This window comes from Ailuropoda melanoleuca, chromosome 5 (assembly GCF_002007445.2).
Source record: "Ailuropoda melanoleuca isolate Jingjing chromosome 5, ASM200744v2, whole genome shotgun sequence".
NCBI lineage: Eukaryota > Metazoa > Chordata > Mammalia > Carnivora > Ursidae > Ailuropoda > Ailuropoda melanoleuca.
The window spans coordinates 13,246,083-13,273,288 of NC_048222.1; the positions used below are offsets into that span (position 1 = coordinate 13,246,083).

At 45.7% G+C, this 27,206-nt stretch overlaps 1 protein-coding gene across 6 annotated transcripts in view; it reads right to left on the reverse strand.

The window, feature by feature from the left end:
* PHACTR1 (phosphatase and actin regulator 1) overlaps positions 1 to 27,206 on the reverse strand; it is a 571,024-nt gene that overhangs the window by 42,727 nt on the left and 501,091 nt on the right. For all 6 annotated transcript variants that reach the window (XM_019796061.2, XM_019796064.2, XM_011220616.3 and 3 more), the window contains 2 exons: positions 2,974 to 3,218; positions 685 to 841 (listed from right to left, as the gene is read on the reverse strand). In XM_019796061.2, coding sequence (XP_019651620.1) covers positions 685 to 841; positions 2,974 to 3,218 — 402 coding nt within the window. The remainder of the gene's footprint in view (positions 1 to 684; positions 842 to 2,973; positions 3,219 to 27,206) is intronic.

A 27,206-nucleotide genomic window follows, 5' to 3' on the forward strand; every position in this document is an offset into this window, starting at 1 on the left:
GGGCAGCTCAGTACAGGTTACTACAGGTCTCAAAGCCTGCTGTCCTCCTTTATGAAATGGGCACACAAATGCCCATTTCACAGGGAGGCTCATAGAGGAAATGATTTAATACACATAAAATGTTTAGAAGAATGCCTGCCAATAATAAGAGCTCCGCGAACGTTAGCTAATACCACAGACACGTGACCTAGGTTCTAAACACAGACGTAGGTGTCTAATACATGAACATGCCACAGTGCCCCAAGTATGTTCTGTAGCACCTGTATGAAAAGGCAACCGCTCAGGAAGGCTCGCAGGTCAGTAAAGAGGCATGAGTCACCACTGGCGTCATCTAGCTGCACAGGAGAGCAGAAAATGCGTTGACTGACGGCACTGAGCTTCACCAAACCCAGTGCCAATGCACGCAGGTCGTCCGAGCGACTGGACGGTGGTGGTTTTTCTCCAGGCGGTTATTCTCCTTGGAAATCTGCCCTTCAGCTTCTCCCTGAACCTTTACTCAAGTAAAATTTCCAAGATGTGGCTGAGGGAAGGGGAAGGGACTGTAACAGCAACGCTGGAGAAGACTTGGAATGTCTTCCATGGACTGTCCCCGCAGGAAGCTATTGGAGAGACACCCAGGCCCGATTTGGGGATGGAGACCAAATTCTACTCAAGTCCACAGAACAGACCGTCGGGCTATCCTACCTGGTGAGCTTGGTGCCGATCTGCTGCCTCAACTCCAGTCTCTCTTCATCCGTCTGCCTGGGAAGGATGTTCTTTTCTTCGAGCTCCCGCTTGGAGGGCCGGTTGCTGAGTTTGATGGCTAAGGAGTCCTTCCTGCACACTTTCATGGCCAGGGAGGCTGCGGGAGGGAGAAACAAGTCCTTAATGCTGACCCCCAGCTGCCTGGGCTCCACACAGCCAGCAGTGGGCCACAAGGTGAAAGGCAAGAAGACAGACATAAGGGGCTTAACACTTGGGAGCGGCTAAGGCCTTACTCAGAGCGTGCATTGGTAGAGTTCCTGCGACCAGCATGTTCTTTATACCTCGCACTATTTAGCTGTCTTGTGCATGTGAGGGGCACACGGGGAGCCTGTGATTGGATCTCTGCTCCCAGGAACCTCAGCAGGCAGACAAAAACACAAAGGAGGGCCAGCCAGGCTGTGGAGCGCAACAGAACGCAAGGCAGAGAGTGGCCAGAGGCCTTGGGTGGCTATGGGGAGCTTCAAAGAGGAGAGGGTTGGTGCCCACGGGACAGGGGGCACCAGAAACAGGCAGCAGCTGGTGGCCATCTGCAGGGGGAAGGCTCAGAAAGGACGGATGAGCCAGGGGATCGCAGGAGACCAGAGACCAGCTGGAGTGGAGCCAGGGGTGCATGAAGGAAAGTACAGTTGAGCAGAGTGGGGTGTGTTTGGGGCTAGAGTGGAAGCGAGGTCTGAAACAGGCAACGTTCTGGGATTGAGCAGAGGGCAGGGCTTCCTTGCGTCTGGAATAGAGCTACGGTTCTCAACCAGGGCTGAGTTTGCACCCCCCGTGCCCCACCAAGGACATATTTGGCAAAGTCTAGAAATACTATTGCTCGTCAGAACTGGGGTGTGGTGGGGGAGAGGGTGTTCCTGGCATTTAGTAGGCAGAGGCCAGGGTGCTGTTGAGCACCCTGTGACGCACAGGACAGACCCCACAACGAACAGTCCTCTGCTCTGAATGTCAGTGGTGCCGAGGCTGAGAAACATTCAATCCTCCGGGTAGGAAACGGGGAGCAGAGGCTGGGCGCTGCTCCCACTCATGGGCCCCTGGGGCGCTGGTGGCCCCTCTGCGGTTCTCTCTCCTGGACAGGATTTTGATCATCTCATTGCTCGCTTGCCAGGCCTCTTCCCAGCTCTCCAGTGTAGCTAGCTGGCTGAAGCCTGGTGCGTATGAAGCAAGAGGGACACACTGGGAAGCAGCATGGGGGGGGGGCGCGTTCTTTTGGAGTTTATTTAGTAGTGCTGGTCTTCTTTTCTTCCTCCACTGGTTCTAGAACAAGGGCCTTGGAAGGAGACCTAGCCAGGGTCAAACCCCAGGGCTGCCTCTTAGATGTGAGGCTCTGAGCCAGTCCCTTCCCTCTCCATGTTCCTCCCTTATCTGTGGAACGGGGCATCAGCATCCATGTGACCTGGTGTTGTAAGATGCATGGAACAGAATAAAATCTTAGTAGTTGTCAGGCATGCAAGTATATGTTCAGTAAAAAGTTGCTATTATGTAAATTCATTAAAAAGTTGACCAAATAGGGGCGCTTGGGTGGCTCAGTCAGTTAAGCTTCTGACTCTTGGTTTCGGCTCAGGTCATGATCTCAGGGTCGTGGGATCGAGTCCCATGTCAGGCTCTGACCTCCGCATGGAGTCACTTAAGATGCTCTCTCTCCCTCTTCCTCTGCCCCTCCCCTGCTTGCACCCACCCTCTGAATAAATAAAATCTTGAAAAAAAAGAAGGTTGGCCAAATAATCAGTCTATATTCACTGAACTAAAATTCATTATTTGTGGCCAGAACACCCGATTTCAAACTTTGCTTTTTCATTCTCTTGTGCCTTTGCACACGTAAAGGCCTTAAGGAAGAAATTTAAAATCAAGCCTTCCAGAGCCGTGGAGGTGTGCTTAAAAATGAATTTGTTGCATATACAATGGCTAGCATTTCTGAGTATTCTGTAGACTGGAACTGAGTTTTATGGTCCCTCCCTTTTTTTTTGAGTAAGGGGGTTGGATCCCGAGGAAAGGAACCAAAGACAGAAAAAGCCATCTAAGAGATGAAAAGTGGCGGCATGGGGTTGCAATTTTGAGAGGTATGAGGGTGTCTGGAGGACATTTACCCTTTTCTCTTCCTGACTGAGCTGCCCTGGGGCCCCGGGCCAGGGGACACCTGTGCCCAGACTGGAAGCCAGAGTGGGGGCCGCTGCGGCAGCTCTCCTCCCCGAGCCCCGCCCTCCCGCCCTCGGCGACACCCCGAGGCCCACGCACTGGTGTACAGCGAGCTGTCGTCGTCCTCGTCCTCCTCCTCCTCCTCCTCTCTCGTGTACAGGCAAGAAGCGTCTTCATAGCCCGATTCATGAGGCACATTTTCTTTATTGTCATCACATTCAATCACAACAGTTGGCACTTGTCTTATTTCTGGAAGGCCCAGAGGTCCCGCTTTGGTGACACCGTCACCAGAGTGCAAACCAGAGCTGTGGTAAGAAGTGGAACATGGGACCCGCTGCTCAGAGCTGTTGGAAGAGGAGGAGGGGAGAGGACGTTAATTCCAGCCAACATGTCACGTAAACGCATCAGAATCTTTTAAAAACTCAACTGCCCCATCCTAGGAGTCAAAGGGTCTACCGGGCAATTCAAGTCTCCTTCCTTATTTTGGAGAAGACGTTTTAGGGCAGCAGAGTTTCCTGAGGGATGGATGGGGGTAAGGCTTACACATCAGTGTGGATGTACTCAATGCCACTTAACTGTACACCTGAAAATGGTTATCATGGTAAAAAAAATTTTTTTGGTCTGGTGCATGTGTCACAATTAAAAAAAACCCACAGACTTTTTAAAAAAAGAATCTGAATTCCAGAAATGTTTACGGTTAAGATCAACATCTCCAAGCGTCAAAGGAAGGTTCATTTGCAACCCGCATGTTTCACAGGAGTAAGAGCATTAATTGAGGGTAAAGCTAGGGATCCAGGAAAGAAAGAGATAATGCATGAGGTTCTAGCTTTCAGAGCTATACATTACAGCTGGAGGGGCTGAGCGTGGGAGAGACTGTTTGAAATGTCAGGATGGAGAGGAAGAGCGGAGATGGGACCATAAGGCTGGAGACACATGCATGACCATCGTGGTGCACGGGGTCACGGATAACTTGGCGGGACTTCTCTCCCAAGGACCGTGTCAGACTCTCAGCAGCCACAGGTAATGTCAGTCTGCTTTTTTTTTGTAGGTTAATTTTCCAGAAGGCAAGGATGATGACATTCTTGGTTTTACCTCCTAAGGTGAACCAACGCAGATAAAAAAAGATATTTTAATTAAAAATGGTTTGCTTCATTCTAAAAGCCATATAAATTCACTGTAGGGAAATTAGGAAATGCATCTCAAAAATAAAGAAAACAGTTATTTAAAAAAAAAAAAAGAAACAGAGTCTCTCCTAGGCACCTCTAGCAATTTAGAATTTTTTTTTTTAATATTTTATTTGCCAGAGAGAGAGCACAAGCAGGGGGAGCAGCAGGCAGAGGGAAAAGCAGGCTCCCTGCTGAGCAAGGAGCCTGATACCGGACTCCATCCTAAGACCCCAGGATCATGACCTGAGCCAAAGGTAGACGCTTAGCCAACTGGGCCACCCAGGAGTCCCTAGAATTCTTTTTATGACAGGCTCTGAATGAAGTCCAGCAAGAAAAATGGAGCCAGAAACCGTGAAGTTTTATAATTCTTCTTCAGGTTAACTGGAAGTGGCATTTATATCTTTCATTTATGGAATTTCTAAGCATAGGTGACTTGATGCATTTTGCCATCCAAAAGTGTCTGGCATTCACAAGGAAGGGGAGAGTGAGGTTACGCTATACTATATATCAATACATTTACATTAGCATATCTAATCCAAAAGAAAAATTTTCCTCGTGACGCATGAATGCATGATACTCTCCTTTGAAACATTCATTATAGTTTAAATTACTGCCATGCCTAATTTAAATTCAATTAACTTTCTTCCTTCTATTGTTTCCAAAGAGCTGTTTTTCTCTGTGTGTTTTGCATGTAACTCTGCGGGAACACAAAGGGAAATCGAGTTAACACATTACGAGCTATGAGGTTCAAGGCAATGAACTCAATTTAAAAACCCTGAGACGGCTGAGTAAGATTAAAACACACAGTTACAAACACAGAGCATCTGATTAGCCATTAGCAGTGCGAGGAGTCCATTTCCCACCTGACGTAGTACAGGGGGCAGTGAGAGCAGGCAGGTGGAGGAGTGAGGGGTGGCAGACAGCCTAGCTGGCTAATAGGGACCTACTGTCCCGCCTGCCATGTGGCCCTTTCTTCCCCGAGGCATGGCCTGCCTTCCAGCTGCGCTCAGATTTCCACACTGAGAATGAAGAAAGTAGACACGGAAGAGGCAAAAACCTAACGGCACAGCTGGCCCGTGTGTGCCCCACCCCTGCCTTCTCCTCTCCCTCATCGATGGTTTAATTAACAAAGGCTCTGGCAAAGCCACAGAGCTGAGGAGAGGACAGGTAGGAGTGAGGGGTGAAAAGCAGCCAACGGATATTCCTGTGTGGTGGGGAAGAACCTTTGGAGGCCAAAAAAAACTTTAGAAACGGGAAAGCACAAGAATTCCTTAAGCTAGAAGGTTCCACGTTGTTTCAAGAGGACAGAGAAAGGAGAGATATTATGCAAAGAAAGGTAGGAAACACAGCCTCAAAGCTAGGCTGTGAGACACAGGAGGCTGTGGTCTCTCCTCCTTCAGAGATACAGGGGAAGGGTGAGGGGCTCAGAAGGACGGGATCATAAGTTGGGCCTGCCAGCCGTGGTGACAGGTGTGAGCCAACAGGCCACCGGCCTTAGGAAGCAGGAACCGGTCGTGGTGATTGGCGAATGCCTGTTGGGGCACCACAGACACATCCGAAGACCTTGCCTGGCCCAACCAGGTCATCTTCCTCAAGTATGAATCTAGCAGCTGAGAGAATGTCTCATTTACCACAAGGATAAAGGTGTTTCCCAGGAAGCGAGGTGAATCCACCAAAAGAGTCTGAGCCATAAGCGTCTGCTGGCTGCCAACTACAGATCAGAAGAGGTGCTGGGGGGAAGACAGACACCCAGGTAATCCCGTACACCGGGTAACTGCAGAGCCAAAGGACAGCAAGAGAAGACAAAGGCGAGAAGAGTCAGGAGGCTGGAAAGGTTATTACGGGACCTTAGTCTGAGGAGTCAAGATAGAGATCGGAGCCCAAGTTTGGCCACTTACTATCAAATCTTTACATTGGGCTAATCATGTAACCTCTCTGAGCCCCCGTCTCCTTGGGCAAAATTGGGTAATCCTACCTTTATAGCAAGGCCAGGGTGCATGAGGTGGCCCGTGGGCGAGCCCGTGAATGAGGCCCTCTCCTGTTACTGACAGGAGCAGCCTTCCAAGGGGACTCTAGACACTCTGGGCTTCAGACTATTCACACCGTTGTCTGAGCAACTTGCTAGAACCCAGATCTCACCACTTCACCCATTAGAACTCTGAACACCTGCCCAGTCAACAAAACCAGTGCTTCGTGAGTGACACAAATGGGAAATCCCGTTAACACCTTATGAACTATACTAGTGAAGGCCAAGAACTAAATCGACATACACGGAGCGCCTGATTACATTTGGCCTCCACGCCTGGTGGCTGCAGGCAGAAGGGGAACATCTAGCCGAGTATCAGTCTTAGTAAGGCTGGTTTTCTCTAATGGAGTTGTCACTTAGCAGATTCGCACTCAAAGGTCTCACTGTTAAAGAGAAGGGAAAGCCATCAGCCTAGAAGCCATGGTTCCAACACAGCAGCACGCGCGATCCCCTGCACAAGTTGACCCATATTATGAAACCCACCCTCGTTCCCCCTTCCTAGCCCTGTCCCCATACAACATAACCCTCTGTCACATGCAACAAGGTGTCACGTGCTCTTGGCCTGGAACGTGCCCCTCCCACCTTCCCTGTGCTGATTTCTGTTTATCTCTTACTGCTCTGTCCCAGGCGATGCTTTGCCTGTGTTCTCCAGACACTCCACCATTGTGAAAATTGGGAACATCTGTTTGCCTGCTACCTGCCGTCCCCAGCCAAGCTGGAGTCTCCCGGAAGGGCAGGGACCGTGTCTTACTCATGTTTGTAGCAGGTGTCTAACACTGTTCCTGACACAAGGCAGACAATCATTTTTCATGGTTTTTGCTGAGTGAATATGGGCTCGAATCACTGAGATTTAGGTGCTTTTCTAAGGGGATGGCAAATCATCTTCAAAGAGTCTTAAGAATTTTTTTTTAATTTTCAGGGAGGCACTCGTGGTGTGTGTACTGCAGGGCTGTGGGTGCCCCTGACTTGGCACTTTCATCAACGGCTTAATGACAAAAAGGGCATCCTCATCTAATACGTAGAAGAACTGAGACAGAGAAGGCATGGAGGGAGTGAAAAAAGGGAACGTTGACTGTGTTGTCCACTGTTCTAGAAACTTCCATATTCGGTATCTCATTTCATCCTTGTAACCACTCTGTAGGAGAAGTGTCATTATACTCGTTTTATCAAGCAGGAAATTGAGGCTCTGGGAGGGTAATTTGGCCCGTGAGGACACAGGCAGTAAAGGAGGAAGCTGGAATTTGAACTTCTCCTGTCTCAATATGCGTTATACCTAAAAATTGACTTGTAGTACTGGTAAGACTGTGTACTTGGATTAATCTCAAACCCACTAACTGTATGCATGCAAGGTGGAGAAAATGTGTAAAGGAGAGCATTATTACTTTACAGAAGTATTTTAAATCTTACGAACCAGGGTAGGTATTAGTGCTCTATCTTGCCACAGTCAGGCTGCCCTTGGGCACTGAGTTTAAAGGACTCATCTCAGACGCTGCATTGTAATGGTCAGGATGGTGAAGAGACTCATCTGTTGACTCATCCAACGACTTCGTCACGTTGACTGGCGTGGCCTCTTTTGCCCCAAAATGTTAGAGTGGAGTAGTCGCTATAGGGCCTCAAATCTTTACCGACTCAACTATCAGAAAATGCTTTCTGAAATTTGTATGGAACCGTTAAAGACCCCGAAAAGCCAAAGCAATCCTGGGAAAGCAGACCAAAGCTGGAGGTACTGCGATCTCAGATTCCAAGATCTACTACAAGGCTGTAGGGTACCGGCACAAAAACAGACACACAGAGACACAGAACAGGAGAGGGAGCCCGGAAATAAACCCACGCTTATATGGTCAATTAATCTACAACAAAGGAGGCAAGAATATATAATGGGGAAAAGACCCTCTCTTTAATAAACGCTGCTGGGAAAACTGGACAGCTACATGCAAAAGAATGGAACTGGACCACTTTCTTACACCATACACAAACATAAACTCAACATGGATTAAGGACCTAACCGGGAGACCTGAAACCATAAAAATCCCAGAAGGGAGCACAGGCAGGACTCTCTTTGGCCTTAGCAATGTTTTTCTAGCTATGCCTCTTAAGGCAGCAGGAACAAGAACAAAATTAAACTATTGGGACTACATCAGAATAAAAAGCTTTTGCACAGCAAGGGAAACCATCAGCAAAACAAAAAGGCAACCGACTGAATAGAAGATATTTGCAAATGATATATCCTATAAGGTGTTAATAAGCAAAATATATAAAGAACTTACACAACTCAATGCCAAAAAAGCAAATAATCCAATTAAAATATGGGCAGAGGACCCGAACATTTTTCCAAAGACGACATCCAGATGGCCAACAGACACATGAAAAGATGCTCGATGTCACTCATCATCAGATAAATGCACATCGAAACTACAATGATGTCGCCCTACACCTGTTGGAGTGGCTAGTATCAACAAGAAATGGCAAAAACAAAAACAAAAACAAAAAACCCAAAAAACAAAAAAACCAACTGTTGGCAAGGATGTGGAGAAAAAGGAACCCTTGCGCACTGTTGGTGGGAATGCAAACTGGTGTAGCCACTGTGGAAAACTATGGGTGTGCCTCAAAAAATCAAAAATAGAATTACCTACGATCCAGTTAATTCCACTCCTGGGTATTTACCCAAGGAAAATGAAAACACTAATTCGAAAAGATATATGCGCCTCTGTTTACTGCAGCATTATTTACAGTAGCCAAGATAGGGAAGTAACCCAGGTGTCCGTTGACAGATGAACGGATAAAGAGGATGTGGTGTTTATATATGCAATGCAATACTGTGCGGCCATAAAAAAGAAGGAGATTTTTTGCCATTTGCAACAACATGGATGGACCTAGAGGGCATTATGCTAAGTGAAATCAGTCAGATGGAGAAAGACAAGTACCCCAAGAGTGCACTTATATGGGAAATCTAAAAACCAAAATGAAGAAGCAAACAGAAACAGAAACAGACCCACAAATACAGAGAACACACTGATGGCTGCCAGAGGGCATGGGGGGCTGGGCAAATGGACAAAGGGGAAGCGGGAGATACAGGCTTCCAGTTAGGGAATGAAGAAGTCACGGGATGAAAGGTACAGCCTGGGGAATACAGTCAATGGAAAAACAACAAAGTTTTCTGACCTCTGGCTTAAACGAATGTTTCCTAATCTCGATCACACCCACACTCACTTTTTTTGTGTGTATGTGCCATAGTTGAAGTCCAATTATACTATTTTCACTTTGTATCTTTAAGTCAATGATTAAAAGAACAAACACCATTGTAGCCTCAATTTAAGCAATACCTTTGTGATCAAAGGTTTTATGTGCTAATTATTATATGTGTTTATAGTTTATGTTAAAATAAATATGACCATTAAAACTTTTATAGAAAGTTGTCCTAAACTCAACTAATGTACGTTATCAGTAAACGCATATGTCACATTTCGGTTCAATAATGGCCTAGAGCAGATTTTGTCAGCCTCGGCATGACTAACACTTGGGCTGGATGGTTCTTCGTGGTGAGGGTCTGTCCTGTGCACTGTAAGGTGTTCAGCAAGCATCCCTGGGCTCTACCCACGAGGTGCCATGGTATCTCCTCCAGTTTCGGCAGCCGAAAATATCACCAGACATTGCCAAATGTCCTGTGGGGGCAAAACTGCCCCTTTGGGGGCCACTGGCCTGGAACAGCCACAAAAGCTTCGCTACTCGCTGCTTCCCCAGTGTTGTACCATGTGAGTTTCTTCCAAAGCAACCTCAACGCTGACCGTCAGGAATCTGCAGCATTCTCTGGATGACCAGGAACCGTCCAGATCCTTTCTTCTAAGTTCCTGACTTGTTGTGTCCCAGGGCTGATCCTCAGGGGTGGAACCATCCTACTGACGTTGTTAGACTTCCACCAAATAAATTCTCTGCACCCCTGCTCAGGTCCCTCAGCAGTTACCCCACGCCCTTGAGCGAGCCGGCTTTTCTCATCACGTTGCCCAGGTCAGTGATTTACAAAATGACACTCTGGTGGCATGAGTCACCACACCTTGCAGAGTACCTGTCAAACTCCCCGAGGAAAAGCTGACTCATGTAATAAGATCCATTCTAGACCATTCACATCAAAACTCGTCGAATGAAGTGCTGAGTTTGCTTGGAATTCAAATGGCTCTCCTTGCCTATGGTTTGTGTTCACTGTTGCTCTCCCCAGCAGCTGACTGGATACGAACACTGTAGGTCAGCTTAAAGCCTCTCATCCCNGCTGCTCAGGTCCCTCAGCAGTTACCCCACGCCCCTGAGTGAGCCGGCTTTTCTCATCACGTTGCCCAGGTCAGTGATTTACAAAATGACACTCTGGTGGCATGAGTCACCACACCTTGCAGAGTACCTGTCAAACTCCCCGAGGAAAAGCTGACTCATGTAATAAGATCCATTCTAGACCATTCACATCAAAACTCGTCGAATGAAGTGCTGAGTTTGCTTGGAATTCAAATGGCTCTCCTTGCCTATGGTTTGTGTTCACTGTTGCTCTCCCCAGCAGCTGACTGGATACGAACACTGTAGGTCAGCTTAAAGCCTCTCATCCCAGCCTCCTGGATGGAGCCTTCCTTTACTCTTACTGCACTACTGTACACAAACAGGATAAAGTTAACATTTTAAACGCTCACCCTGTGCCATGCATTGGTTCATGTGAGCCTGACAGCAACCCTTTTGGANCCCTCCTGGATGGAGCCTTCCTTTACTCTTACTGCACTACTGTACACAAACAGGATAAAGTTAACATTTTAAACGCTCACCCTGTGCCATGCATTGGTTCATGTGAGCCTGACAGCAACCCTTTTGGACGGGTACTACTGTTACCCCGTTTCAGAGTGGAAAAGCAAGGCACACGGCCAACATCACAGCTGGAGTGGTGCAGACATCACTGAGCTCAGGCAGGAGGAACTGCAGAACTTTATCCCTTACTGATGTCACAATACCACCAGCTACGCAGAGCAGAATCCCTGCTATGGCTTTGAACTGTGTCTTCTTCTAGGACCTTCCCCTGCCCACCCTCTCTAGGGCGATCAAACAGATTTGATCATGTAATTCTCCCAATTAAGACCTCTGAAGGGTCTGTCACCTTGATGAACTCCGGCCCCTCTGGGTGGACGAGGGGGCGCTTCACAAGATGGTCCCATGCTTCCTTTCAATCTGAGCAGTTCCCACTCTTCACTGTACCCAGCGTTCTGGCCACACGAGGTCACTCGCTGCTTCCCAAGCACACTGGAAATTTTCTCGCCTCCTCCCTCTGCTCCTGCCATCCCTCAGGCTCAGGATTATCCCCTCAGAGTTTGGCCTGGGGCATCCCCCACCCTCCAGGGATAGCTCAAATGCCAGTTCTTCCCAGCAACCTTTTCTGATTTTTCCAACGGACACCAGGCCTTTCTCTGGGCTCCCAGGCTCTGCTCCCAACTCCATTATGGCATCTGTCATATTACGTTACAATTACGTGTCTCAGCACCTCCCCCTGCCCCACTGATGCACACGTCACAGACAGAGGCTGGTTACCCATGATCGTCAACTCTCAGCCCCATTTTTGTGCATGTTTTTGGAATGGATGGAAAAGTCAGTCAAATATTTGAACTGAAGTCCCCTGAAATCAGACTAGGCCATGTTGTGTGTTCCCATCATTTAATTCACTAAAATAACCATCCCTGTGACCTTTAGAGTCTTGTTGTCAGGAAAATATCCTTGTGAAAGGATAATTAAGGTTTTAGAAATTGTGACTGAGAGTTTATCCCTAAGAAAATAATACAAAGAGATAAGGCACAGAGATCTCCGCAAGGAAGGGTGTCATGGTACCCACAGTGCCTTCCATCTCAGGACTACAGGGGCACAGAACGGGTGAAAGAAAGAGCTTGAAGTCATTACATTTTCTAATTCTACACTCACAGCCTGTCAGGCTACTTCCATTAAGACTGTCCAGAGTTGGGCCATCTTGTAAGGTAAGGTAGTTGGGCGAGATGAAATCTAGAAGGTTTCTTCTAATAGGATATTCTTTTTTTTTTTCTTATAGGACATTCTATAATGAATTTAAATAAACACCAAAGGCCCTAAATTATTCTCCAGGGATGAAGGAAAGAGGGGATTCTGTTGCATCTACCTAGCTCCAAATGATGTAATTCTCCCAGCAAATGTCATAGGGATGAGCATTTCACAACATTCACGAGACATTGGACAGCTGTGCCGTTCTGGAGTATTTCCATTCTGCTAATTAAATATACCAGGGGCTCCATGGCTCAGGATGAAGGAACAGGGCATCTTTCAAAGCAACTATAAAAGCTAAGACATATGGTCCTTGAAGGGTCCTATAAAAGCGCTTTGTAAATGTTCATCTCATTGACTCTTCACAAAAACTTGAAGGGTACTGCTATTATCTTGATTTTATGGATGAGGGCATTATGTTTCCGAGGAAATGAGGGAAGTGATCACGTGGTTGTGATCACAGCAGGGATGTAGCATTACACGAACCAGGCTATCTTCTCCCAGAGAAACTTCGATGTCCAGGATTTTCTTGTACACGTACATGAAATGCAATTTGTACCACAAATTCAAGAAAAAACATGGAAGATAATAATTTTCCATGTAACAAAAGGCAAGGATAACAGATGCTCACAGAACCCAACTGCTCTTTTGCTATGAATTTTGCTCTGAAGAGTCCCAAAGTCAGAGGCTCTTATGGAACAGAAAGGCAGGTGCGAATTCTAGACTCCGACAGCATAACACAGTTTTAGTGTGAGTAGCACAGGGCTGGAGGTGAGTAGGTGTGCAGATGGAATGGGATACAAGAGAGAAGAGACAATAATTAGTAGGCTGAATAATCCAACCGTGGATCATGGAGTGTTGTCACTAAGAAGGGGGATTGCATGGATTTCTTGTGGTCACATTAATAACCTATTTCACTAAGGATAGAAAGGCCTCACCATCAACTCTTCCCGTTTCCCTGCCTTATTTTTCTTCGGTGCCCACTCCCCACTTCACAGCACATTACATATTCATGGGTCTCCTCCCCTGAAAGGTAAGCCCACAAGAATGTGGACTCTGTTTTATCCTTGTTGACCAAAAATGATACTTTCCTTCATGAAAAAAATGAACAGGGAAGAATAAAGAAAAATTTACCTAAAACAGGATGCCTACTATTTACAACAGACACAGTACTAACAAAAATTCTGAAAGCTTGAGAGTAGAAGGGCAGTCCTAAATCTGCAAAAGCATACATTCTAAACTCTCTTCTCCTTCATTACATCCCCATGATATAACACGGAAGTGAAAAGCTTCATTCACTCCCTCGGTCCCGTCTCCATCAAGAAAAACATTTAGATCGGTAGGGGAAGAAAGGGATAAAGAAAGGGGGGTAGTCAGAAGGGGGAGTGAAGCATGGGAGACTATGGACTCTGAGAAACAAACTGAGGGCTTCAGAGGGGAGGGGGTGGGGGAATGGGATAGACTGGTGATGGGTAGTAAGGAGGGCACGTATTGCACGGTGCACTGGGTGTTATACGCAACTAATGAATCATCGAACCTTGCATCAGAAACCAGGGATGTACTGTATGGTGACTAACATAATGTAATAAAAAAAATTTTAAAAATAAAATAAAAGAAATTAAAAGAAAAGAAAAACATTTAGCAAGTCTTCTTTTTGGAAAATTCAACTCTCCTTTCTGACTCTGCTAAGCCAAGTAGGAGATACATAGATTGGGAACACAAAGGCACCCCTCAGATTTCTATCACCCCTCCCCTCCGCTATTTTCCTACCATTCACCTCCCCTCCGCCATTTTCCTACCACTGAAATAGTTCCGTGTTTCTAAGGAATTCCTTGACTTTGAAAATTAAGAGACTATCTTATACCTATCCTGTTTAGTACTGGTGAGGGAGAGGCAGTTTACTTTGAATAATTCATAGAGAAATGAATGCCAAAACATCTACAACAATTCAGGGTCATGACAATGGTTGGCCTCTTTTCAAGAGAGCTTTCTGTCATTGCTCTATCTCTGTCACATGGTAACAGGCAGATGCATGGCAGGGCCCTGGGCCTCATCCACAGGTGGGGGGTTACAGGTTACCAGACCCCTCTAATATTCTTTTAGGAAATCGGGGGCAGGTTTTGAAATTAAAAATCACTGTCTATTCGAAATCCTCGTCTTCCTTGAAAATACTGGAGAATCATCCTTTCTAAAGAAAAACATGTAAGAGGTACTGCTTGCTGGCATCGGATTTCAGAGGCAGTGCTTGGTAAAATTTTTAAAAAGACATTAATCTCCTCAAAGGACAGAGGAAATTTATTATCTATGAACATAACACTGAAAATGAAATGCAACTTCCAAAGGAGCAGCTGCTGTAATGTGGTGTGTGTGAGTTCTAAAGACAGTTTTCAGAGGGGAGAGAGGACAATTTCCTTCTTGGAGACCAAAAATGTGTGAGAAATTATACTATGAATTACAGCGCCTGCGGCAGAAGAATGGCAGAAATAACCACTGAAATCCAAGAAAACAGTGAATCAGCTTCATTTCAGGCGAGCAGGCACGCATTGTGCATTTTATCGTGGCCTTCGAAGATAAGAAACTCGACACGAGAGCTTTTGTTTCTCTGTTTTGGACTCTTGTCAGCAGGAAACTATGCCATTCTATATATAGACCAGGGCACTGAGCCTTCCTGAGTCGAGGATGTGTTCTGAGCTGCTTTTTTCCCCAGGAGTGGTGATGAATGTAAATTAATTCATTCATGATCCCTTCCTCTGCCCTTTCCAAGGACCAGGGACCCCACATTTCTGAAATCTTGTCTGGGGTTGGGATGGGAGAAATAAAACCGTAAGACGCACAGAGTCTGACCAACTCTGCCCAGCCTTCCCCAGTTCTGATGGTGGAGCCAGATTGGTGGCTTTCTCACGGAACTTTATCCGTACACATCAGGGGGGGTCCTAGGTCATGCTTGGCTGGATGTCTGAGATGCAGAAGGGCCACTCACTAGCTGTACGTCTTGGTTGGGTTGCTCATCGGTTAAATGGAGACACCTGTCTGCCCACCTCATCGGCTTTTTCGGAGATAATGCTGGTGCAGTGTGCATGGTTAACACCAGGGCTGATGGTCGCTGTTTTAACTAGGGATGCACTTAAGCAATGACCATTCATCAGAAACCAGTCATTCCAGATATTATCCATGAATTTATTACAAACACTTCCTTTAGCCTTTTGGTTAGTTTTGGCCTGAAAAATCTTTCTGGACGATGGTTTCTGAGAAGATCAAAGAATCAACAGTCACACACGGGGCAAGAGCAGGTTTTCTACTGATGCAACATAGGAATTCAAGAGCAGAGTCTCCCTCTTTTGAAAATATACTTCTTTTTTTTTTTTTTTTTAATCCTCCTAAGACTTCCCCTAAGCAGTTTGCTCATGACCTGGCAGGGGAGAATCTGTCCTGCTCACAGTGACATCACCTTGCACTGAAATCACATCATGCCCCTGGGAATCAGTTACATCACAAAACAGTATCCATGTACAGCTACTTCAGATAAATACATGTTTCAGAATCAAAGAAATGACCTAAAGTAAGAAATTGGCAGTTCTGGCCTCAAGAAGTCAGGGACAAATGGTCATTGATACCAAAAAGAGAATCCTTCCCTAGAAATGCATTTCATTTAAATATGTATGTGGTTTCATAGATGATGAACAAAACCCTGAGCTTCTTCGAACAGATGCCACCTCACAAGCAAATGACATTTGGGTCTTTGGTTTCATTCCTGCCAGGCCACCAATGCACGTCTGCTTATCATCACGGAACACTCTGATTTGCAGATGGAAGCACTCTTACCACAAGCCAATGCAGTAATGAGACTGTTATGGTTACAAGAAACCTTGGAAATCATCTAGTTCACAAGCAAGAATTATTCTTGAGAATTTCTTGTGACCCTGGAGGCCACATGAAAAAAAGGAGTTGTCACCATGGAATGTATTTATACTAGGATTATAAATGAATTGTGCTCTTCGGAAGGTCTAAAGTAATTATGGAACAATAGGATTTGAGAGATTTAAGGAATCTGGGGGGGAGGAGCAGTGGGGGAGAAAGGCTACTGATTTCAATTTCTTCTGTCCAAGGTTGAAATTATTCCTTATTCCATTCTTGACAGGTAGTAATTTAATCCCCAGCTAATGTATAAATATAAAAATGGAGATATTATAAGCAAACAAAATAAACTACTGACGTACCTAAACTTATTAATATATTTCAGGGGCACCTGGGTGGCTCAGTTGGCTGAGTACACAACTCTTGATTTCGGCTCAGGTCATGATCTCAGGGTTGTAGGATCAGGCCCTATATTGGGCTCTGTGCTCCACGTGGAGTCTGCTTCTCTCCCTCTCTCCCTCTCTCTCTGTCTATCCCTCTCTGCCCCTCCCCCTGTTCCCACTCTCTCTCTAAAATAAATAAATCTTTAAAAAATTATTATTTTAGAAGAAAGACCACAGATGTTATTAATCGTGTGTCTACCACAATGCTTGGCATGCAGTACTCAATAAACATTAAGGAGAGTTCAAGATGGTTCTGGAAGCCTTTCTGCATCTGGCTGACCATCACTGGTCTGGACTTGTTAACATAGGTGCACAACTAATATCCCGGAAGAGGTAAAACCATCTTATTTCTAGAAACATTCACAGTCAACAGCCTACCTCAGTCTATCGCACACAAGGTTACAGAGTTGGACAGGTCCTGAGCAGATGATCTCCCCTGCTAGGTTTTCCTTTGATGAAGTACATGAGTAAAGCATCGGAAACAGCTCTTAGCCTGTCCTTCTTGAAGACCTCTAGTACCCCCTCCAGCAGTTCCTGGGTCCTTCCTTATGTCAGATTACACTCTTCTGTTATTTCTCTCATTCTCAATGATTGGTTCTCTACAAACTCGGGGAGTCACCGCCAACATCATGCCTTTTCAGAAAAACCTCACCACTCATTTGGAGACAGTCTATCACTCCCTCCTCTCATCTCCCTAGAATGTTCTCTCATTTCCTTTCTCCCTCTTCATCTGGTCATTCCCATCTTTTAGATTTCAGACGAAATGCAGCTCTCTAGGGAAGCCCACCCTGAATCCCACCTACCAAGCTGACCCCCTGCTGGGGCCAGCACCGTATCCCCAGTGTCAAACACAGAGCCTGCTCCAGAAAAGGTACTCAATAAAAAATTGCTGACTGATCTTACAGATACTAAGGAAACACAGGTACCTTCCTTTTTAAATGTCAGAGCTTTCCTGTTCTAGCTGTTGAGGGATTCCAGGGTAGGAAAAGGTAGAGGAAAACTGAATTTATTAGAAATGTATTTATTTGTCCACTTTAAGACCCATATGCAGTAAGCAAACATATCTCTGTAGAACTAAATACGTGGTTCTTAAAATTTCCTAAACCAAAACCCAATGGGTGAAAATAAAACAGTATTAAGAATATCAATTACTGATACACGAGTGATACTAGGAAAAAAACACATGAATTTTTTGCTTTTTTTAGTTTCAACCCAGAGATTTCCATTACTCCTTCCATGCTAATACACTCCCCTTCCTCTAACCCGTCCGGATGCCCCCTCATCCACCTTTCATCTGCTTGTGCCTATGTTTCAGATCTCTGTAAATTCTTAAAATTCTGAAAGTTCGGTTTTCATCTTAGCTGGAGGTTACTGAAGACAGCTGGACGATCCGATATGAAACTCTACACCCCAACAGTCCACTTTAAGAGCCACAAATGATCACAATTCTATCATACACAAAAAATACGGTCCAAGAGAATTAAATGAAGGGACAACGAACTTCAGTGGGTAAAGTTCATCACCAACATTACGGTATCTTGAACTCAAGTCTGATATCACTCAGTATGACAAGCAAAGACCTATATGCAACTTTAAAGGAAGACACTTTGACTTTGTTTCTAATATCTACAAAAACAAAATTCACACAGCTCCACAACGGAATGGGGAGTGTACCCACAACTAAAGCTTGTTTCTATAATTGAGGGAATTTCTAATAAAACATTAAACATTAGGTTAAGATACCTGTCTATTCAAAGATCGGAAGAACTTCTAATAACATTCATTTAATACATGTTCACTGAGTACTTCCTACATGACAGGTCCCATGAGGGACTGGGGGCTGAGTGGGAAGACAAGGCTGGTCCCAGCCCACATCAAGGAGAGAATATACAGACAAGCACACAACATGAGGTACTGTGTGCAGAGACACACGGCCCAGAAGGAGGCAGAGCTCCTCTGCGAATCTGAGGAGGGGTCAAGGAGGACAAGGTGTTTCTTGAGAAATAAGCAGAATTTTGCTTTGCCAAACAAGGTGGAATGGGTGGTGGAGAGGAGAGTGCATTCTAGACAGAGGGAGCGTTCAAAATTTTGGGATCATGAGAAAAATACAAAAGGTTAAAGACATGTTCTTCCTGCTATCACTGAATATTTAGGTAACGTGTGTCTTGCAGAACTCAAAGCTCAACGGTGACAAAGAACATCAGGAGTGCTCTGTCCATCCACAGGAAGACATTAATCATCTAACCATAGTGATTACCAAGGACTCTCACTCACTCACTCACTCACTCATTGGTTTATTCCCTCAAACATTTATTAAGCACCTCCAGTGCCTATAAGCCAGGCCCTATGCTAGGCGCTCAGGATACAAGCCTGAACAAAACAGTTCTCACTTCTATGGAGAAGAGCAATAAACAAAAGGAAAAGCCAGCAATACAGAATGTTAGATGGGGAAAAATGCTACAAAAAGAATAAGGGGGGGGGGCTGGAGAATATACTGTGTTGGGAGGAGGGTTGCAATGTTTAGAAGGGAGATCAGGGAAGGCCTCACTGAGGAGGTAACAAGTGAGTACAGACCTAAGGAAGGTGATGGAGGGAGCCATTTCACCTGAAATGAGGTGAGGGAACAGCGGTCTAGAGCAGAGGAACAGCAGTGCAAAGGCCCATTGTCCGAGGGCACCTGGCCTGTCCAAGGCTGTGAGAACAGTGAGAGGGCCTTCATGGTGGGTGAGGGTGGGCAGTGTGGGGAATGAGTCAGGGACATGACAGGGGTCCACGCCATGCTGGCTTTCTTTGCTTTTCACTCATAAGTGCGCTGGAAGGCCAAAGTAACATTCTGGGCACAGTCATTATTATGGGTTATTGCGTCCCCCTTGAAGTTCATGTGTTTAAATCCTAATCCCAGGACCTCAGAATGGGACTGCATCTGGACCCAGTGGTCTTGAAAGGAGCCACTGAGCAGTATGAGGTCATTGGGGTGGGGGTGGGGTTCTAACCAAATGACTGGAGTCCTCATAAGACAGGAGATTAGGACACAGACACACACACAGAGGGAAGACCACGCGAGGACCCAGGGAGAAGACGGCCGTCTGTGAGCCAAGGAGAGAGGCCTCAGGGGAAACCAATCCTGCTGACACTTTGATCTTGGATTTCTGGCCTCCAGAGCTGTGAGAACATAAATTCCTGTTGTTTAAGCCCCCCAGTCTGTGGTACTCTGTTATGGCCGCCCTGACAGACTAATGCAGTCATGACCCTATTTTTGTCACACTTTGTCTATTTGACTGAAGAGGCAGGAGTGGAGGCAGGAGACCAGGCAGCAGGGACAATGGAGGTCAGACCACCAGGTGGGAAGCAGCTCATCCAAGACATATCTCAGCGTAGACCCAAGAGGATTTGCCAGCCCATCAGAGATGAGGTACGAGAGAAAGAAGTGTGTCAAGGGTGACCCCAAGATTCCTGGCCTGAGCGATTGGAAGGACGAATTTCCCTTTTCCTTAATTAAGGAGGACTTCTTTAAAGTGTATTCCTTTAAGAATCTTCCCCAAATTCCTTCAGGGTCAATAAGGATACAGATCCCACCTTCATTTTACAAACAGGGAAGCCAGAGCACAGAGAACTGATGAACTGAATTAAGATGAGAAAGAAATTAGTGGCTGATTAGGATTTTAAGTCTGAATTCCAAGGTTTATGCCAATTAGCTCACCGAGCTTACTGTAGATATTAAAAATTGCATGATACCTGAAATGAGAAAAATTGTCACTTTCAGAAAAGATATGAATCATCAGGGAACGAAACAAATGAAGACTCTGTCATTTCAGGAAACAGACACACACAAAATCTCCAATAAGACGGGATCAAACCTATTTGTAATGTGCCTTTTAGGGGCACTGAGGTGAATTTTTATGTAGTTTGGCGTAACATTCACTACTGTTTCTCGGACATTCCACTGCATGCCAGGCAATAAGACGACAGATTTGGATGGAAGAAGTCACTTGTTCTTCACAATCCTAACGAGGTTGGTGGTGGTATTGTTACCCCTGTTTTACAGACGAGGAATCGAAGGCAAAAAGAAATGGTGTCTGAGGCTGACATCCCAGCAGTTAGACTGTGCAAACCCGTGATGCGGGGGGGCCCCCTCCAGCTTGGCTGCCCCGCCGAGGGCAGCCCTGAGACCTTGGATAAATACGGCACTCTTCAAGTTTGCTTCAACTTCATCTCTAGTTCCCTCGTCCTGCACCCCTCCCCCAAATTCGGGTGAGCCAATGCGGTAAGTGACCAACCACATGTCACATCTTTGCATCATCGAGGAAGTTCAGGTTAGAGTAATGATTAAGAACTTGCTCCTATCTACAGCAGCCTTATCAACAATAGTCAAATCAGGGACAGAGCCCAAATGTCCACTGACTAATGAATGGATAAAGAAGATGTGGTGTATATATAAACAATGGAATATTACTCAGCCATCAATAAGAATGAAATATTGCCATTTGCAACAACGTGGATGGAGCTAGAGAGTATTATGCTAAGTGAAATAAGTCAATCAGAGCAAGACAAATACCACATGATCTCACTCATACGTGGAATGAAGAGACAAAACAGACGAACATACGGGAAGGGGTGGGGGAAAAAGAAGAGAGGGAAACAAACCATAGGGGACTCTTAACGATGGAGAACAAACTGAAGGCTGATGGAGGGAGGTGGGTGGAGGGTGGTTTGGAGGGTGAAGGGGATGAAGGAAGGCACTTGTTAGGATGAGGACTGGGTGTTGTATGCAAGCGACAGATCGCTGCATTCTACTCCAGAAACCAACATCGCACTGTATGTTAACTAAGCAAAATTTAAATAAATGTTAAAAAATAAAATTAAAAAAACTTGTTCACACAAATCAGAACAGATTTAGAGTATTCTTGGGAGAACACGAGCAAGACGGTAAAGGGTCTAGAAACCATCTCAATAAATAGTTAATTATAACAAACTTGGGATTATTGGTGTGGAAGAGAGAAACCCTTAATCAAGTCACTGGCTGTGACCTTCAAAGATTGGGACATTTTTCACAGGAAAGGAAGACTAGAAATAGAACTGAGGGGGTCTAAGTTAGGAGAAGTACGACTTTTAACTTAATATAAGAAACTCCGTAATAATCAAACCTTCTTGACAATGGGGTGGGCTCTCCGGGGACCTCTGGAGGCTCCTGTTCTTGCAGGGAGTGGAAGACAAATGGTCAGGAAGGCTGCGACAGGCAGCGGGCTGGTTGCCTGGATGTGTTCTCTGGCCCCTTTCAATGATAATAGGACTATTTATTCAGATTTATGGCCCAAAGTCCGGCATTAATGCTCCTTAATTCTTCATTTGATTTTCACATGAGTCAGTGTTTCATCAGGAGCCAACCACAGGAATGCACCAAGGTCTGACAGGTGACATTCCATGAGACCTCAGGGGCTCTGCGGCCAGCATGCCTAAGTGCTCGGGAATGTTTCTTCCCACTTGCCGTGCTTTTTGGGGTCACTGGAAATTGCCAGGAGAAGAGGGAAATGATTCTTTCTTTCTGTGTTAAACTTGGTCAGAACAAGGATGAAACCATGTTGACAGGCACCTGGGAGCATTTGTAGGCAGTTAAAAGGAGGGCAGCATCACCAGAGACAGTGGCAGGTCCCGCACTAATGAGAGGTGGCCTGTGACCCCATTGCTCCAGATCTGTCCGGGACTTCTAGAAGACCCAGATGGGGACGCTCAGAAAAATCTCCCCATCTTTATTTGTTTGGGAAGAAGGCCTCTCTCTCTCGAGGGTGATCTTGTCAGAGCGATGTACACGTTAATTCCCTATGTCCTGGCTGGTATATCAGAACAACCCTGTCCTTGACCTAAGGCGGGAAGGGAGGGAGACAGGAGGTAATGAGGGCCTGAGGGTGGCACGAAGCACAGGGGATCGCCTTGGCCCAGAGGCCAACATCATGCTTTTCCCCGTCCTGCCTCCTCTNGTTGCTCCAGATCCATCCGGGACTTCTAGAAGACCCAGATGGGGACGCTCAGAAAAATCTCCCCATCTTTATTTGTTTGGGAAGAAGGCCTCTCTCTCTCGAGGGTGATCTTGTCAGAGCGATGTACACGTTAATTCCCTATGTCCTGGCTGGTATATCAGAACAACCCTGTCCTTGACCTAAGGCGGGAAGGGAGGGAGACAGGAGGTAATGAGGGCCTGAGGGTGGCACGAAGCACAGGGGATCGCCTTGGCCCAGAGGCCGACATCATGCTTTTCCCAGTCCTGCCTCCTCTTCCCATAATCTCATCTGTTCTCTTCATTTCAGTAAAGAAATGACCTGGTTTATGGGGCGCCTGGGTGGCTCAGTCGTTAAGTGTCTGCCTTCGGCTCAGGTCATGATCCCAGGGTCCTGGGATCGAGCCCCACATCGGGCTCCCTGCTCCACGGGAAGCCTGCTTCTCCCTCTCACACTCCCCTTGCTTGTGTTCCCTCTCTCGCTGTCTCTGTCAAATAAATAAATAAAATCCTTAAAAAAAAAAAAGAAAAAAAAAGAAATGACCTGGTTTAGGTCCAACAGACCTACGCACTGGGCTACACACAACTGAAATATTCTACAAATACACACAGAAATTACTGAACCGAAGAACGNAAAAGAAAAAAAGAAATGACCTGGTTTAGGTCCAACGGACCTACGCACTGGGCTACACACAACTGAAATATTCTACAAATACACACAGAAATTACTGAACCGAAGAACGGTGTGTCCCTTGTTGGTTAGTACCTCCCACTGAACCTTCTAAAATGGCAAATTTCAGCAGAAACATAGTTAGCAACTAGCATGTTCTCTCGAGTATCCTTTTCAATTCTCCTGCGAGATACAAAGACTTACTGGATATATAGCAGGTGTGGAGATCAGAAATGATGTGGACTGTTAGCGGTCTTCAGGAAAACAGCCGTACTGTTACAGAAAGAGTTCTGGATTTGCAGTAGGAAGACCCAGGCTTGAAGACGTATCCCCTTGACTTACTACCTAGGACGGTGCTTTTCAAAATGACTATGAGGAAGGACGTGTTTTGTTGGCTGGTTGGTCGGTATAGCCCTGAGACCTTGGATAAATACGGCACTCTTCAAGTTTGCTTCAACTTCATCTCTAGTTCCCTCGTCCTGCACCCCTCCCCCAAATCGGGTGAGCCAATGCGGTAAGTGACCAACCACATGTCACATCTTTGCATCATCGAGGAAGTTCAGGTTAGAGTAATGATTAAGAACTTGCTCCTATCTACAGCAGCCTTATCAACAATAGTCAAATCAGGGACAGAGCCCAAATGTCCACTGACTAATGAATGGATAAAGAAGATGTGGTGTATATATAAACAATGGAATATTACTCAGCCATCAATAAGAATGAAATATTGCCATTTGCAACAACGTGGATGGAGCTAGAGAGTATTATGCTAAGTGAAATAAGTCAATCAGAGCAAGACAAATACCACATGATCTCACTCATACGTGGAATGAAGAGACAAAACAGATGAACATACGGGAAGGGGTGGGGGGAAAAGAAGAGAGGGAAACAAACCATAGGGACCCTTAACGATGGAGAACAAACTGAAGGCTGATGGAGGGAGGTGGGTGGAGGGTGGTTTGGAGGGTGAAGGGGATGAAGGAAGGCACTTGTTAGGATGAGGACTGGGTGTTGTATGCAAGCGACAGATCGCTGCATTCTACTCCAGAAACCAACATCGCACTGTATGTTAACTAAGCAAAATTTAAATAAATGTTAAAAAATAAAATTAAAAAAACTTGTTCACACAAATCAGAACAGATTTAGAGTATTCTTGGGAGAACACGAGCAAGACGGTAAAGGGTCTAGAAACCATCTCAATAAATAGTTAATTATAACAAACTTGGGATTATTGGTGTGGAAGAGAGAAACCCTTAATCAAGTCACTGGCTGTGACCTTCAAAGATTGGGACATTTTTCACAGGAAAGGAAGACTAGAAATAGAACTGAGGGGGTCTAAGTTAGGAGAAGTACGACTTTTAACTTAATATAAGAAACTCCGTAATAATCAAACCTTCTTGACAATGGGGTGGGCTCTCCGGGGACCTCTGGAGGCTCCTGTTCTTGCAGGGAGTGGAAGACAAATGGTCAGGAAGGCTGCGACAGGCAGCGGGCTGGTTGCCTGGATGTGTTCTCTGGCCCCTTTCAATGATAATAGGACTATTTATTCAGATTTATGGCCCAAAGTCCGGCATTAATGCTCCTTAATTCTTCATTTGATTTTCACATGAGTCAGTGTTTCATCAGGAGCCAACCACAGGAATGCACCAAGGTCTGACAGGTGACATTCCATGAGACCTCAGGGGCTCTGCGGCCAGCATGCCTAAGTGCTCGGGAATGTTTCTTCCCACTTGCCGTGCTTTTTGGGGTCACTGGAAATTGCCAGGAGAAGAGGGAAATGATTCTTTCTTTCTGTGTTAAACTTGGTCAGAACAAGGATGAAACCATGTTGACAGGCACCTGGGAGCATTTGTAGGCAGTTAAAAGGAGGGCAGCATCACCAGAGACAGTGGCAGGTCCCGCACTAATGAGAGGTGGCCTGTGACCCCATTGCTCCAGATCTGTCCGGGACTTCTAGAAGACCCAGATGGGGACGCTCAGAAAAATCTCCCCATCTTTATTTGTTTGGGAAGAAGGCCTCTCTCTCTCGAGGGTGATCTTGTCAGAGCGATGTACACGTTAATTCCCTATGTCCTGGCTGGTATATCAGAACAACCCTGTCCTTGACCTAAGGCGGGAAGGGAGGGAGACAGGAGGTAATGAGGGCCTGAGGGTGGCACGAAGCACAGGGGATCGCCTTGGCCCAGAGGCCAACATCATGCTTTTCCCCGTCCTGCCTCCTCTTCCCATAATCTCATCTGTTCTCTTCATTTCAGTAAAGAAATGACCTGGTTTATGGGGCGCCTGGGTGGCTCAGTCGTTAAGTGTCTGCCTTCGGCTCAGGTCATGATCCCAGGGTCCTGGGATCGAGCCCCACATCGGGCTCCCTGCTCCACGGGAAGCCTGCTTCTCCCTCTCACACTCCCCTTGCTTGTGTTCCCTCTCTCGCTGTCTCTGTCAAATAAATAAATAAAATCCTTAAAAAAAAAAAAGAAAAAAAAAGAAATGACCTGGTTTAGGTCCAACAGACCTACGCACTGGGCTACACACAACTGAAATATTCTACAAATACACACAGAAATTACTGAACCGAAGAACGGTGTGTCCCTTGTTGGTTAGTACCTCCCACTGAACCTTCTAAAATGGCAAATTTCAGCAGAAACATAGTTAGCAACTAGCATGTTCTCTCGAGTATCCTTTTCAATTCTCCTGCGAGATACAAAGACTTACTGGATATATAGCAGGTGTGGAGATCAGAAATGATGTGGACTGTTAGCGGTCTTCAGGAAAACAGCCGTACTGTTACAGAAAGTTCTGGATTTGCAGTAGGAAGACCCAGGCTTGAGGACGTATCCCCTTGACTTACTACCTAGGACGGTGCTTTTCAAAATGACTATGAGGAAGGACGTATTTTGTTGGCTGGTTGGTCGGTATATATATATCTATTTTAATTTTCAATCTATCACTTGTAGCCCAAACACAGACTACTTGGCAGAGAGTCGGGGACTATCACAGAAAGCTCCTGACCGTGTCCATCTCGCCTCTGGCTCTCTGCCTCGTGACCAGCAGGCCCACCAGACTGCACCCGTCCCGTCGGCAGGACCCGGCTAACAGCTGTCACTACTCTGGGGCAGGTACTCAGGGTCCCAAGCTCAGACACATCCCGCCCAGCGGATTGCAGCACTTTCTTCTTGTTATGCTAGGGAATTAGGGCAAGCAACGCGCCTTGGAATCACGTTGGGAAATCTGGCAGAAGTGGGGTGGTATTTGCGTGCGCACACATGTGCGCGCACGCATACACAAACACACACACACACACACGCATGCACACACAATTCAGAATGAGTCCTTCAGGTCCTCTCTGCAGATCTCCCAGCAGTGCTCCTGGAGGGGGATTCTGGTGAAAGAGGGGACTGCGTGAGGTGTGGCTAAATACTAATGGGTCAGTAATCAGGCTACAAGCATCTGCTTCCTTCATCAGCAAGAACAAGGGGTACCTTCCACATCTCCCATCCCCCTGCTTTTCCAGCACCATCCTGCTAGCTCTCATCGTTTCTTATTTACATTCAAATTGTCTTTTTTCTCTTTTTCTTTTTCTTTTTTTTTTTTTAGAGAGAGAGCACGAGATCACAGGCGAGAGCAGGGGGAGGGGCAGAGGGAGAGAGAGAATCTCGATGAGCACAGAGCCCTACACCGGGCTCGATCTCACGACCCTGAGATCATGACCTGAGCCGAGATCAAGAGTTGGACGCTCAACTGACTGAGCCGCACAGGCGCCCCTGTCTTTTTCTAGCATAAAAACAACACACACAAAATAAAAAAGTAGTACAGAAAGATATGATATATAAAATAAAAGAATTTCTCTCCCATCTCCCCACCTGAGGGGTAACCACTATTAGTAATTATATGTATATGCTTTCAGAAAATGTTACGACTTACAGAATGTTACAACTTACAGAACACACATATATGTTGCTCTTTATATATATTTATGTATTTAGATACACTTATATCAAATATTTAATTTATAGTAAATATTTATATTTAAAATATATATTAAATATATTTACACATATTAATACATTTATATATTGCTTATATATTTATACATATTATACTATTTATATAGTACATGTGTATATACATCATGTTACTTTTTTTTTTTTTTTAA